The sequence below is a fragment of the Dendrobates tinctorius genome, unplaced genomic scaffold (genome assembly GCF_039654945.1).
Source record: "Dendrobates tinctorius isolate UK_male_01 unplaced genomic scaffold, ASM3965494v1 ptg000102l, whole genome shotgun sequence".
Classification (NCBI taxonomy): Eukaryota; Metazoa; Chordata; class Amphibia; order Anura; family Dendrobatidae; genus Dendrobates; species Dendrobates tinctorius.
In genome coordinates, this window is record NW_027361770.1 from 35,865,586 (window position 1) to 35,881,070 (window position 15,485).

The 15,485-nt window shown below is 41.3% G+C and overlaps 1 protein-coding gene across 13 annotated transcripts in view; it reads left to right on the top strand.

Annotated features, from left to right (window-relative positions):
- The window catches only part of LOC141099769 (uncharacterized), a 190,114-nt gene that overhangs the window by 33,508 nt on the left and 141,121 nt on the right, over positions 1-15,485 (top strand). For 10 of the 13 annotated variants that reach the window (XM_073587808.1, XM_073587811.1, XM_073587812.1 and 7 more), the window contains exons 7-9: positions 6,047-6,091; positions 12,680-12,718; positions 15,255-15,302. In XM_073587808.1, the coding sequence (XP_073443909.1) occupies positions 6,047-6,091; positions 12,680-12,718; positions 15,255-15,302 (132 nt within the window). The remainder of the gene's footprint in view (positions 1-6,046; positions 6,092-12,679; positions 12,719-15,254; positions 15,303-15,485) is intronic. The other 3 variants (XM_073587814.1, XM_073587816.1, XM_073587818.1) reach the window with 1 other exon arrangement.

The following is a 15,485-nucleotide window of genomic DNA, read 5'->3' on the forward strand; positions in this document are numbered from 1 at the left end:
GCCTTAGACCCCCATTTTAGCTTAAGACCCCCTGTACTAGAGAAGTCCCAACCCCCTTACATTACAGTAACCTAAAGTTGATCTTTTTCTGCAGACTCAGTAAATGTTGAGAATTTTGCTAACGATCCTTATTTATTGTTGATGACTAATAAGAGAAGGATTCTGTTATGCTTAATCTTAGTATTTTAACGAAACTATAGTGGGTACGGAAAGTATTCAGACACCTTTAAATTTTTCACCGTTTCATTGCAACCATTTTATAAATTCAGAAAAGTTCATTTTTTTTCTCGCTAATGTACACTCTGCACCCTATCTTGACTGAAAAAAAACAGAAATGCTGAAATTTTTGAAAATTCTTGGGACTGATGCAACAAGTTTTTCACACCTGGATTTAGGGATCCTCTGCCATTCTTCTTTGCAGATCCCCTCCAGTTTCATCAGGTTGAATGGTGAACCTTGGTGGACAGCCATTTTCAGGTCTCTCCAGAGATGCTCAATTGGGTTTAGCTCAGGGCTCTGACTGGGCGAGTCAAGAATAGTCAGAGTTGTTTTGAAGCCACTCCTTTGTTATTTTAGCTGTGTGCTTAGGGTCATTGTCTTGTTGGAAGGCGACCCTTCGGCCAAGTCTGAGGTCCAGAGCACTCTGGAAGAGGTTTTCATCCAGGATATCTCTTTACTTGGTCGCATTCATGTTTCCTTCAATGGCAACCAGTCGTCCTGTCCCTGCTGCTGAAAAACACCCCCATAGCATGATGCTGCCACCACCATGATGTTGTTGTTTATATAGCGCCATTAATTCCATGGTGCTGTACATGAGGAGTTACATACAAAGTTATAGATATCGTTAGCAGGAAACAAATTTACAATGGCAGACTGGTACAGAGGAGAGGAGACCCTGTCCTTGCGGACTTACATTCTACAGGATAGTGGGGAAGAGACAGAAGGTCGGGGGTGCAGCAGCTCTGGTGGTGATGAGGTGGCAGCTCAGGCGGTGGTGAGGTGGCTGAATGGTCCATTCTGAGGCGGCACCATGTTTCACTGTTGTGATTGTGTTGGACAGGTGATGAGCAGTGCCTGGGTTTCTCCACACATACCGCTTAGAATTATCACCAAAAAGTTCTATCTCCGTCTCATCTGACCAGAGAATCTTATTTCTCATAGTCTGGGAGTTCATATTTTTTTTTTTTTTTTAATAGCAAACTCTATGCGGGCTTTCAGATGTCTGGCACTGAGAAGAGGTTTCCGTCCGGCCACTCTGCCATAAAGGCCAGACTGGTGGAGGGCTGCAGTGATGGTTGACTTTGTGGAACTTTCTCCCATCTCCCTACTGCATCTGTGGAGCTCAGCCACAGTGATCTTGGGGTTATTCTTTACCTCTCTCACCAAGGCTCTTCTCCCATGATTGTTCAGTTTGACTGTACGGCCAGGTCTAGGAATACTTCTGGTGGTCCCACACGTCTTCCATTTAAGGATTATGGAGGCCACTGTGTTATTAGGAACCTTGAGTACAGCAGAAATTCTTTTGTAACCTTGGCTAGATGTGTGCCTTGCCACATTTCTGTCTCTGAGCTCCTTGGCTAGTTCCTTTTGACCTCATGATTCTTATTTGGTCTGACATGCACTGTGAGGTCTTATATAGACACGTGTGTGCCTTTCCAAATCAAGTCATATCAGTTTAATTAAACACAGCTGGACTCCAATGAAGGAGTAGAACCATCTCAAGGAGGATCACAAGGAAATGGACAGCATGTGACTTAAATATGACTGTCTGAGCAAAGGTTCTGAATACTTATGACCATGAGATATTTTATTTCAGTCTTTTAATAAATTTTCAAAAATGTCTACATTTGTTTTTGTTTTTTTTTTTTTCAGACAAGATTGTGTGCAGAGTGTACATTAATGAGAAAAAAATGAACTTTTTTGAATTTACCAAATGGCTGCAATGAAAGAGTGAAAAATTTAAAGGGGTTTGAATACTTTCTGTACCCACTGTACATGAAGAGATGATGGGGGTAGGGATCCTTGTGTTATTAGTCATGGTTCACATCCCATCCCATTCACCATAATTCAGTGAAATAATCTCTTTGCGATAAGGTTAAACATTGTAATTTAATTCCAAAAGATTTTCATATTTAGTTCTCCTTTTGACTACTACATAGATTGTGTCTTTATTTTACATTCTTCCTCATCTGGCTGGCATGGAGCAAGAAGAGATTTAAATGTGGCCAAAGTGTATTGTACAAAATCCTTATCGATTAGAGTAGCATCTATGAGCAAGACTTTCTGGCATCATATGGTTGTATCAACAACTAGATAACTCAGTGTCTACCTGGGTGTCTCTAACAATTGAATTAAAGGGGCACTTAAGAGATTAATGACCCATGATCGTGATATCAGTCTCTGTCATAATAATCTCATGACTACTGCCAACTGTATGGCATAGACTTGATTGATTTTGATCAGTGACTTGGATGAAAACACAAACATGTCTGGTTTCTTTATGTAGACACACAGATGAGAAGCATTGACATGTGAACTGCTACATTCATTATAATGGTGATCAAACAAAAATGGAGTAGCCACAAACCACCAGTAATTTAAAAAAAAAAAATAATGAAAGCAATACATAAAACATAAATACCATCAGTATACAGATATGTCAAAATAAGGGGGAAAAATGGTGGAGGGCAAAGGGTATATCCAGCAAATGAAGCAACACACAATGTGCTATATAACAGTATAGTTAAGCACAAAATATCATATGTACTGAATGGTACAATAGCCATAGATGTAGAGTGGAGCAGGGAAAATGGGTAATGTATAGTATTGCTTACCCATGTTAGGGGAGGATTAACACAAGCCCGCCAGCACAGCCCAGGTGCGCGTTTCGCGTCCTGGTGGGATTGTCTTGATCCTGATTTGATATTGTTTTGCTGGTTCAGCACAGATATCCTCCTTTGTGACAACGAGAGGTAGTTTGTTCTTGATTGAACACTGCACTAACAGGTTTCACAAGGTAGGAAATCTGGGCTAAACATGTAATACTTATTAGTCAATAAATCATTTCCCTAACACCCTGTTGTGAAAAATAAATATTTAACAGCTCCTTTAGTAATAAAGGTATCCAGCTCCTGCCCCATCATTTGCACAGGAAAAGATATCCAATGCACTCTCAAGAAGATATGTTGCAAAAGTTTTATTCAATGTTGCAAAAGTTTTATTTGGTACTGTACACACGCATTGATATGGTGAATTTGAGATGGACAAGTGGGAAAAAGAATAAATAGACCTCTGCAATAGCGCGGAAAGCGCCTGCAATACCTCCAGCTACACATGTTGGATCCAGACTCCCACAACAGTGAGATTAATGCATTCTCTGCTATCCTACCTATCGGATTTAGTGACCCGAGACTGGTTGCAATGTCTTATTTTTTACCCTTTTCCATCTCTTAAGCTCAAATTCACCATATCCTTGTGTGTACACTATTGAATAAAAGTTCTGCAACCAGCCTTCTCGAATGCAGTGGATACCTCTTCCTGGACTTTTAGGTTAACAGCCTACTTCCCCAGCACCTCTTCACATTGAGTGCAGACCAATTTTTTCATTGGACTCCATCATGGGCACAGGCAGCTGCTCTTTCTCAACGTGAATTATATTACAGCTCCTGGCTGCTTTGTATAAGCACAAGCTCACCAGGAAAGTGCACTAGTACTACGAGGAGTACTAATGTACCGGACTTTACAACAAAGATTCCACCATACAAAGTGGTAAAATCGGCACTGAGGACCTCTGAATCCTGAGGCAGGGGAGACTCAAATCATGGGATATTCTTGCATTTCTCTTTAATGGGGTTTGCAGGTTTGGTCAAACATTTTTTTTTAATAGAAGGAAGTCCTGAAAATAAGCTGATGACACATTCTCCCATTGAACACCAAGCAATCAGCTATAAACTGAAGAATCCACCACCAGCTGGTGTTCAATGCCTCTGCATTGCCACCTGAGGGGAAGTAAAGAATTACTTGGTCCCCACTGAAATCAACGGGCTGTTTATCGCAGCATCCCGCTGCAACTCAGTCATGGAGGTATCAAATGAAGAGTGCGCGGAAAGGTCAACCCGGTGACTAACTGCAAAATTTGTAAGTTAAAAGAAAGATGTTACGATCTTGTTCCAACATTTGGTTGGGGCTCCAGCATCTGGAATCCTTATTCGGAAACTCCAGGGACAGAGATGTTTTCTGCATTTCTCATAGTGGTGCTTCTTGCTATAAGTTGTGCAGGCAACTGCAACAGTGCTCAAAGTGATTGAGGCGGTGTTGTAGTTCCTTGCACAGAAAGGACAGTGGTGTCCTTGTTCAAGGAAAACCAGTTGAAAGAACCACACTGCTTGAGTAGCAATGTGGCCCATTGGTTCTAAAGTCATTCCACAGTGTCTCATAGTATCGTCCTGTTTTCTTTGAACGCTGGTGGATTTTTTCCTATCCTCAAATCTTGAAGTAATGCTGGGTAAGTTTTGTTTTTGTGCTTTAATGTATGGTTATAATTGCCTTTATAATCCAATCAGCGATTTTTTTTTTTTTTAAAATTTTTTTTTATTCAATAAACATTATCTGTAAAAACGTTGTCGTTTTACAGGGGGGGGGGAAACCCACAACGCAGCTGCAACATGTGAACGCAGCCTTATACAGAGGTTGTTACATTTCTTTGTCTCGTTCGGCAACTTTTAGAGGTAGATGGGATGCAGGTGGGATATGGGTCTTATTTTTACCTGATTTTGCTGCCGTGTTGAGCACCTTGGCTATTATAGCTGTGAATGAAGGAGCAGAACCAAGGATCCAAAGCGAGTAGCTTTGTTACCAATTTGGCAGGACCATCTGTGTTATCTAAAATCATGCCAATTCTATAAACTTTGAAGTGTTTTCCTATCTCCAGAAAGCCAGCATAAGGACTTTTTTTTTTTAATTGCCGTATACAATATATAACTATCCTAAGAGAAAAACTGGAATAGTTGCCCATAACAGATTGTTCGAGGCTTTTAAAAAAGTGACACACGTTAATAAAAAACATAATTTGCTTCAAAACTCCATATTTATCAAATGTCCTACCTTAATTATAAATGTGGCACAAATCGCACCAGCATGTTTAGTACTCTTCCCAATGTTGGTAAAGGGCAGGAGACCAATGTGTAAAATGTTAATGATGAATCTTGTGAAAATTGTGACTTATTGATTAAAAAAAAAATGAAGGCTGAAACATAAATGTATTTGTTCCTTACGGTTTTAAGACCGCTATTGCCTACATAGAATATTCACGTTTTTTGTGACTTTTTGTGTAGAAATGCACTTATGTTGTACTTCACTCCAAAAGTTTAACTATGCCCCATTTTCTCATCACTTTGATGTTTTGAAATGGGTTCTAAATATAGTGAGCCTGGAGGGGCAGGGCTTCATGCGAAATCTAGAAGCTCTGATTGTGTGAGAACCGCTGCACATAGTAATCTAAGTGATACATCATTGGATTCAGATGAGGTTGCAGAAACCTTCTGACTTCCCTTTAAAAGACGTGACCCAAAATGGAGCGCATGTCATTTTGACGTTACTATGTAATATGTTCTTTTTATGTGTCACTTTTGCAAAAGCTCATAGCCTAAAGGTGTTTTGTAGGATTTCAGTTGGTCTGATAAGTGGGGATTGTTGATCTCTGCAACCCTACAGACCATCAGAATTGAGATCAGCTTCCCATTCATTGTTTATATAGACCCAGTGTCTTGTCCATGCTGATGGCTGTGCCTTGTACGGCAGCTTAGTGCCATGAGCCCTGCAGCCCTTTTATTCTGCTCAGCAGGCGATAGGAGCCCAAAACCATCTAGCATTGACTATTCTATAGATGCCCTGAGTGTTTAAGTGCCACACAACTGCTTTTTGGTTTAACTTGTAGCATTCGGTAGTATCTAATATACACTAAGTGTAAGAAAAGTGCTTGCTTTCTTTTGTTATCTCAGTATGTGTTGGTGACTAACTTTTTGGTTTTTTTTTTGTTCTTTTTAAGTTGAAGAAATAAAGAAAGTGCAACCTGTGAGGAATTTTCAACCAGGTATACAAAAAATTATTATTCCTTGCACAAAAAAACCCACAGCTTCTTAAAAATGCATCTTTAGACTTGGTGGTGCTTTTAATTCTACCTTATAATTACTAACAAGCAGTATCGATAGTGCTGCTTAGGAACTCGCTGTCCAGACAACATTTTCCATGTAGCATAAAAGGGATTAGGTCAGTTGATTCATGCTATATCCGTACCACGGGCTTCAGGTGTCAGAGAATGAATCTGTTGTTGTAGCCAAGTGTGTTGTACTTTGGCAAGCTGCTGCATGTCAGAGAAGGTGTACTTTGAAGCGACTGCCTTAGGCCTGGCTCACATTGCGTTAGAGCAGTCCGTTCAACACATGCGTTAAACGGACAGCGCTAACGCTGCTCCTTTTTTTTTTTTTTTTTTTTAATCGCGGTATGTGATCGCGCTAGCGCCGGTGCTCCATCTGGGCTAGCAGTGACGGACCCTCGAACACTGCAGACTGCGTCCGAGGGTCCATCACGGCATAACGGCACATCGCTAACGCATGCCGATTATGACATGCGTTAGCGATGCGCTACGTTATGGCAGTCTATGGCAGCGTTAACTGATGCGTTACATCGGGTTAATGCCACTTTGTTAAACAGACTGTCATAACTCTGTGAACCTAGCCTTAGGCTACTTTCACACTTCAGTTTTTTGCCATCAGTCACAATCCGTTGGCTAGCGGATCCATCGAAAAAACGGATCCGTCGCATCATTTTTTCCATCTGTTTCTTGACAGATCCGTTTTTAAAAGCCAGCAATTCAGTGCGCTGTACAGTGAAATCACACTGGCATGTTAGAAGGGAAAGAGAATATATATATATATATATATTTATTAGTAGAGTTCTACATAGCATAACAGCCGCTAAATCAATTGCCAGCTTCAGTAAAATCATTCCCAAACCCGACATATGAGACATGATTTACATATAGTAAACCATATCGTATAATAAAACATAGTAAACTGTGTCATATCAAAACAATTTATATATGTCAGTGTTTAATCAATTTAGTAGTTTGTGTTAGGAAAAATTTGGAACTATAGGGGTTAAATTTAAGGCTATAATCGCGGAAAAAAATTGTGTGGGCTCCCGCACAATTTTCTCAGCCAGAGATGGGAAAGCCAGTGAGTGAGGGCAGATATTAATAGCCTAGAGACGGACCATTGTTTTTGCGCCCCCCCCCCCCACGGCTATAAAAAATAATCTGCCCCCAGCCACCCCAGAAAAGGCACATCTATAAGATGTGCTTTTTCTGGCACTTAGCCTCTCTATTCCCATGGCCTTTAGTTGTGGCTCATGCGTTAATAATAGGTTAATGTCACCTTGCTATTGAAAGGTGACATTAAGCCGGCTTAATAATGGAGAGGTGTCAATAATACACCTCTCCATTATTAACCCTAGAATAGTAAAGGGTTAAAAAAGACATTAATTAAAAATTCTTTTAATGAAATAAATGCACAAAGTTTTTGACCAAATTTATTATTCTGCTAATCCAAAAAAAAGCCATTGTTCTGTAAAAAATAAAAAACAATAATATACATCTCCGCCGTTAAGTCAGGTCCCCCGCTGCAATCCATCACAAGGGGTTAACTTGTTTACAACGATGATCAGTGCTAATGCTACCGGCCCCACTGTAAACCACTGCAGAATGAATTAAATCATGTCTGCGAGGGCGCCCCTGCTGACCGGAGATGAACTGATTAGCGTGGGAAAGTTTCTGAACTTTTTCCCACGTTGCCAGTTCACCTCAGGTCAGCGGGGAACTCCGCGCAGCCTCACCAACTACCGCTGACATCACTGAGGCTGCGCGGAATCCCGGCTGACCTGAGGTGACCCGACAGCGTGGCAAAAAGTGCAGAAACTTTCCCACGCTATCTTGTTCACTTCAGGTCAGTCAGGGAAACCGTGCAGCCCTCCAAAAAAATATCACCCCACACCATTACTGACCCACTGCCAAACCAGTCATGCTGAAGGATGTTGCAGGCAGCAGATCGCTCTCCACGGCGTCTGTGACTCTGTCACGTCTGTCACATGTGCTCAGTGAGAACCTGCTTTCATCTGTGAAGAGCACAGGGCGCCAGTGGCGAATTTGCCAATCCTGGTGTTCTGTGGCAAATGCCAAGCGTCCTGCATGGTGTTGGGTTGTGAGCACAACCCCCATCTGTGGACGTCGGACGGACCCTCAGACCAACCTCATGGAGTCGGTTTCTAACAGTTTGTGCAGACACATGCACATTTGTGGCCTGCTGGAGGTCACTTTGCAGGGCTCTGGCAGTGCTCCTCCTGTTCCTCCTTGCACAAAGGTGGAGGTAGCGGTCCTGCTGCTGGGTTATTGCCCTCCTATGGCCCCCTCCACATCTCTTGGTGTATTAGCCTGTCTCCTGGTTGCGTCTCCAGTCTCTGGACACTACGCTGACAGACATAGCAAACCTTCTTGCCACAGCTCGCATTGATGTGCCATCCTGGATGAGCTGCACTACCTGAGCCACTTGTGTGGGTTGTAGAGTCCGTCTCATGCTACCACGAGTGTGAAAGAACAACTAACATTCAAAAGTGACCAAAACATCAGCCAGAAAGCATTGGTACTGAGATGTGGTCTGTGGTCCCCACCTGCAGAACCACTCCTTTGAGGGTGTCTTTTTAACTGCCAATTTCCATCTGTTGTCTGCTCCATTGGCACAACAGCATGTGAAATTGATTGTCAATCAGTGTTGCGTCCTAAGTGGACAGTTTGATTTCACAGTTTTATTTACTTGGAGTTATGTTCTGTTGTTTAAGTGTTCCCTTTATTTTTTTTGAGCTGTGTGTGTGTGTGTGTGTGTGTGTATATATATATATATATATATATATATATATATATATATCTATCCATCCAACAATGTAGACCAGCTCACTCCTGTGAACCACCTGGAACCTCAGCTGACCTGGTTAACTCCGTTGTGCCCGGATCTGGGTGTAGGAGTCCATCCATACAAATGTGAACAACGACAAAGCAATGTCCATCAATAACGTGAGCAATCCAGGATGCTGTTAAAAAATTTTTTTTCTTTTTATTCATAAATCCATTAAAATGCAATGGTCCAAGCAGTTCAAAACAGCAATAACGCAGGAAAGTCGTGCAGATAGGACTAAGCGTTTCAGCGGTAGAACCCGCCTTCTTCACGGTCCAGAATCTAATCTGCTTTCCAAACATGGAACCTTATATACATCCCACTCCCATCAGGGTAATTATAAACATATGTGAGAGACTTAAAAACATGTGCTATAAAAGCAGATCAAACATATAAACTATCCACATATTGATCAGTATACAACATGCATAAAGATTTTAAGGAAAGAATTCAACATATTGGAGAAAAGTACATTAGGAATGTCCAATAACATGACCATAAGATTTAAGGCCCTGTGCACACAGTGCAGACTCCGTGCAGTTCCGCAGCAGATTTGGCCCTGCAGAACCGCAGCAGAAAAGCAACAGAACAGCACGTGATGCACAGTACCATTTAAGGCTATGTAAAACAAAAAAGGCTGTGCACATGCTGCAGATTTTTCTGCGCAGAATAAAAGAAGCAGCATATCGCTTCTCCTGTGCGGCTCTGCTGCAGCTCTCCACCTGCTCTATTATAGAAATCTGCAGGCGGAAACTGCAGGGGAAATCCGCACCAAATCTGCGACAAATCTGCAGGCAAAACGCAGATCATCTTACCTAAAGATTTAGCAAAATCTACGCGGAAAACTCCACAGCAGAATCGGCACCGTGTGCACATAGCCCCAGTGGTACAAAAACATAAAATAATAATATTAACCAGCATTATATAATACAAATATATCAATAGTGCATAATGATATCCAGGCGGTTATTAAAGCCCTGTGGCATGCGAGTCCCCAACTCAAATATCCACCTACTTTCTCTTGCAAGCACTTTTTTATGAAAATCTCCCCCTCTCAATGTGCACAGGGCCTTAAATCTTATGGTCAGGTTATTGGACATTCCTAATGTACTTTTCTCCATTATGTTGAATTCTTTCCTTATAATCTTTATGCATGTTGTATACTGATCAATATGTGGATAGTTTATATGTTTGATCTGCTTTTATAGCACATATTTTTAAGTCTCTCACATATGTTTATAATTACCCTGATGGGAGTGGGATGTATATAAGGTTCCATGTTTGGAAAGCAGATTAGATTCTGGACCGTGAAGAAGGCGGGTTCTACCGCTGAAACGCTTAGTCCTATCTGCACGACTTTCCTGCGTTATTGCTGTTTTGAACTGCTTGGACCATTGCATTTTAATGGATTTATGAATAAAAAGAAAAAAAATTTTAACAGCATCCTGGATTGCTCACGTTATTGCTGGACTTTGCTTTGTCGTTGTGTGTGTATAAAAAAAATATATATATATATATATATATATATATTAAAAAGCCGAGATTTTCAGCCTGTTTATTTGGGCTGAAAGTCCCCCTCTTGGCTTATAATCAAGTCATATAACTGGGGGTCGGTGGGGGAGCGGGGGTGTCAGAGATCATACCTACCCCCCGGCGCAGTCTCTGCAGCCCCCCGCTTCTCCACTGTCTCCCTTCCTGCCTTCAGTGGTCACGTGGTACCGCTCATTAAACTCATGAATATGCGCATGTTCATGAGTGTAATAAGCTGTATCACGTGACCACTAAAGGCAGGAAGGGAGACAGTGGAGAAGCGGGGCTGCAGAGACTGCACCAGGAGGGGGTAAGTATAGTGATATTCACCTGTCCGGGGTCCATCGCTGCTCACCGCTCTCTGCTGCATCCTGTATCTGACGTTTAGGCATCAGAGGGCGTGGTGACGTGGTTAGTGCGCGCTCCGCCCTCTGCTGGCTGAACAGTCACTGACACAGGAAGCAGCAGACAGTGATGAGCAGCGATGGACCCAGGACAGGTGAATATCTCAGGTTCCGGGTCCTGAGCAGGAGAGGTGAGTATGGAATTTTTTTTTTTTAAGCATATGGTGGCATAATATATGAAGCATCTTATGGGTGCATATTCTATGGAGCAGCATATGGGGGCATATTCTATGGGGGCATAGTCTATGGGGCAGCATATGGGAACACCATTTCCGGTGACTACCTCTTGAAGCTCATCAAGAGAATGCCAAAAGTGTGCAAAGCAGTAGTCAAAGTAAATGGTGGCTACTTTGAAGAACCTAGAATATAAGACACATTTTCAGTTTCACACTTTTTTGTTAATTTTATAATTCCACATGTGTTAATTCATAGTTTTGATGCCTTCAGAGTGAATCTACAATTTTCATAGTCATGAAAATAAAGAAAACTCTTTGAATGAGACGGTGTATCCAAACTTTTGGTCTGTACTGTATATGTTAAATTCCCAAAAGTGAGACCATTCTAAAAACACCACCCCTCAACATATTCAAAACTGCTGTCAGGTAGTTTATTAACCCTTCAGGTGCTTTTTCGGAATAAATACAAAGTGGTATGACAGGAAGGGAAAAATTTTACTTTTTCCTCCTAAGGCTGTGTGCCCACGTAAGCGTTTTTGAAGCGTTTATCCCAGTCAAAACACATCAAAAACGCATAGAAGAAGCATCCCATTCATTTTAAATGAATTCCGCACAAAAAAACACTTAGCGGTGAACGCAGCATGCTTATTATTTTTGCGGCGCGTTTTCTGGGAAGGAGTCCGGTTTTGAAGCAGAAATTTTCTGCATACATGGGCACATAGCCTAAATGTTGCTAACTTCTGAAAAAGCCGCTATAGCCGGCAAACTCCAAGGCCATTATTTGGCTGTGAATTACCATGAAAAACATCATGACCACACAATCATGATCTCTGGATGCTGATAGGGTTAAACGGGGAGCCCCCACACTCTGTAAACCATTTAGATGCTGACACTACTGACAGCAGCATCAAGAGGTTTAAAAGCCATGGTTGGTACAAACGCCAATCAAGGCTAATATAGCTAGGTGTCGGCTATAGTGTACAGTCAGCAGCTGCTGCATTTTCACCAATCGGGGGATGCTGTTGTCTGATACGTGAGGTCAGTAGAAAGATGTATTGGTGGTCACTAAGTAGTTAAAAACATGTTCCCTCTAGAACATGATTGTGTGACATGGATGTCCTAATTTTTAATCGGGATGGAATTAAGATTTGAATTTTAGATCCTTTTGATGTGGATCATCTTTTCCTTATACATATATTAAAACCTATATACCAAAAAGTCTCCCGCGATCTCAATTTATGCATGCGCCACCTCTGGCGTCCGTTTTCTCAAAGCACACCACAGGGAAATTTAATGGGAAGGGGACTCCGCTCACCACCGATACCTTATGAGGGTCCTGGGCCCACAGCTTCACACCGACGGGACATCACCTCTTCCCAGCTCAGGTCCCACAGCATTGCTCTAATCCTGCCCGGCGGCCTCCTGAAGCAGTGACCCCGCTCCACTGCAGCTGCCAAATAACTTTCTATAGAATGTGATGTAGGAAAGGTGCTTTCATTAAGAAGTTTCTTTCTTCAATCTCGGTTTTTGTGTTGGTGTCTAATTATTTTTTTCTTTCTTTTTCAAGAAATAAAGAATGTGAACCCAGCAGGGAATGTCCAGCAAGGTATACTGTTTTTTTGTATCATATTGTCCTTTAATTAAAAATGTTTCTAAAAATTCTTCATCTTCAGACTTTCTCATGTAGTGGTGTGGTTCATATTCTGCACTATCTTTACTCAAGTGGCAGGAATTCAGGATCCAGGCAACATTTGTCATGTGGCAGTAAAGGGAACTCGTTAACTGACTCGTGCTGTCCGAGTCATGGGCTTCATGATTCGGAGACATTCTCTGTTATGGCAGTCATTTATGTTGTAGGTTTCGGCATGTCAGAGAAAATATTTATTTATAACGCACCATTGGTTCCATGGTGCTGTACATAAGAAGGGGTTACATACAATTATATACTGTGAAAATATACTGTGGGATGAAGGCTGGGGACCATGCATATCGGATTATTACTCCAAGAAGGAAGTGGGGATCCCCGGGAGCTTTTTACTCCCGAACTCTTCTAGACTGGCACTTTTCCCACCTTGTCCTCGATTCATCAAAACAGGTGATTTTTCTCACCAGCCTTGATGACTGGGCATGGTGGAGTCACACACCTCTTCATTAGTCAGGAGTGTCTGACGAGTGGCGTGAGGCATGCTTGAAATCTTCCACCAGTCTTTAGCTGGAGTATGATTTCTGCCTTAGGCCACGTTCACACGTTGAGTATTTGGTGTTTTGTTTTTTTCTTTTTTTTACCTCTGTCTTTGTAAGCCAAAACTAGGAATGGGTAAAAAATACAGACGTGATGCACATGTTTCTTTTATACTTTTTGCTCTGACTGTTTCTCTTCTGGTTTTGGCTAAGAAATACTCAATGTGTGCTTGTGGCTTTAAAGGGGTTTTCCTATGAACCACGTTTCATTTTGAACAATAGCTCTTGGAATAATATCTTCCACAATTGGACATGTTTCTTTAAAAAAAATTCCTGTGTTGAGGCAATCTTATAAATGTGTAATGTCTGTGTCTGACCGTGCAGGAACATGGTCTGATCATACCACAGCTCCTGGGTCATAAAGGAAGCAAAAGAGTATACAGACAGGACAGCATGGGATGGCAAAAGATTTTCTTTCTTTCAGGGTAACACATTGTTTAAACACAGGCAGTAAAATTTTTCATCTCACTAAAACTCATCCCATGCTGTAATGTCTGTATATACATTTGCATCCTCCCCTTCCCAGGAGCTGTGGTATGATCAGACCATGTTCCTGTACGGTCAGACACAGCCATTACACAGTGCACAGCAGTGGCACATTTATAAGATTATCTCGGCACAGGAACATTTTTTTTTTTTTTTTTTTTTTTTTAACACCTGCAAGTGTGGAACTTATTATTCCAACATCTGTTGATTAAAATTAACTTTTGTTCATGAGACAACCCTTTTAAGGCCAGGGTCAGACTTGCAAGAAACTCACACGAGTCTCTCATCTCAATGCCCGGCACAGCCGCCGGCATTTGGGAGCTCAGCACTCAGCTGCATAGAAATACATGCTGCCGCACACTCCGGTCCCGAGTGCCAGCGGCAGTGTCGGGCATTGAGATGCGAGACTCCTGCGAGTTTCTCGCAAGTGTGATTCTGGCCTTTAAAATGCATCAGCTTGTCATCAATTGGATGAGCCAATGTGTCAAGCCCCTGCCCATTTTGTGTTAGCTGAGAGAGACTGGTGTGAACAGTCACAAAAAAAAAAAAAAAATATATATATATATATATATATATATATCTATATATCATACACAAATATATAGATATACACATCAAAAATACAGCAGAACTCTCTAAGGGCTAAGGCACAAACATTGAATATATGAAATTTGAACTGCGCTACTGTTATATAGAAAACATAAAACGGCCAAATCATGATAGCCCATCAGCCGCCAAAAGGCATGCTTTTCTTTGATGAGAACCTAGCAAATTTGCCTCTCCTGTGCTAAAAGCCTACAAATTTAACCCCTTCATGACGTTGGTATTTTCATTTTCTGCATTTTTATTTTTTTGCTCGCCCTCTTCCCAGAGTTATAACTTTTTTATTTATATATTTTTTACTTTTTTGCCCAATATAGCTGTGTGAGGGCTTGTTTTTTGCGGGAGGAGTTGTACTTTTGAATGCCACTGTTGGTTTTTACATATCGTTTTTGGAAAACAGGAAAGAAATTCACAGTGCAGTGAAATTGCAAAAAAAACTAAAGTGCAATTCCACAATTTTTATTTAATTTTTTAAGCAAAGTTCACTAAATGCATAGTGCTAATGTATTCTTACTTTACTCCAGTTCTGGCTGCTGCCGGAGCAGTTTTCAGATGCTCGATGGGTGGTATAAAACCCCCAACAATCTTCAAATTAAGATGTGTTCAATTTGGAAGTCTGGAAAACCAGTATATCCAGCTGGGCACTATGTATTAGTCACTGAAATGGCTTATTTGCAATATTCACTTGGTAATATCCACTATATACTAATTTCTGGAAAATGCCAGTGGGGTCAAAATAGTTATACCTGCAGATTCTCTGATAGTAATTTGCAAAATGAGGGCAATTTTTGAGTATTTTTGCTTTTTCTTAGGAGCTGTGAAAACGACACCCACAATAAGTAAACCCTTCGTCCCACACGGTAAATAGTACTTCTCTTTAGAGCCTTGCCATGTGCCCTAACAGTAGTGTTTGACCAGAGAAATGGCGTAATAACTTACAGGGTGCTTTTATTCTTATCTATGGTAAAAATTAAACATTTTGAACTTCATCTTCTTACTATTGTAATATGTTGTATAATTTTTAATCTTCAGTCAACCCATTG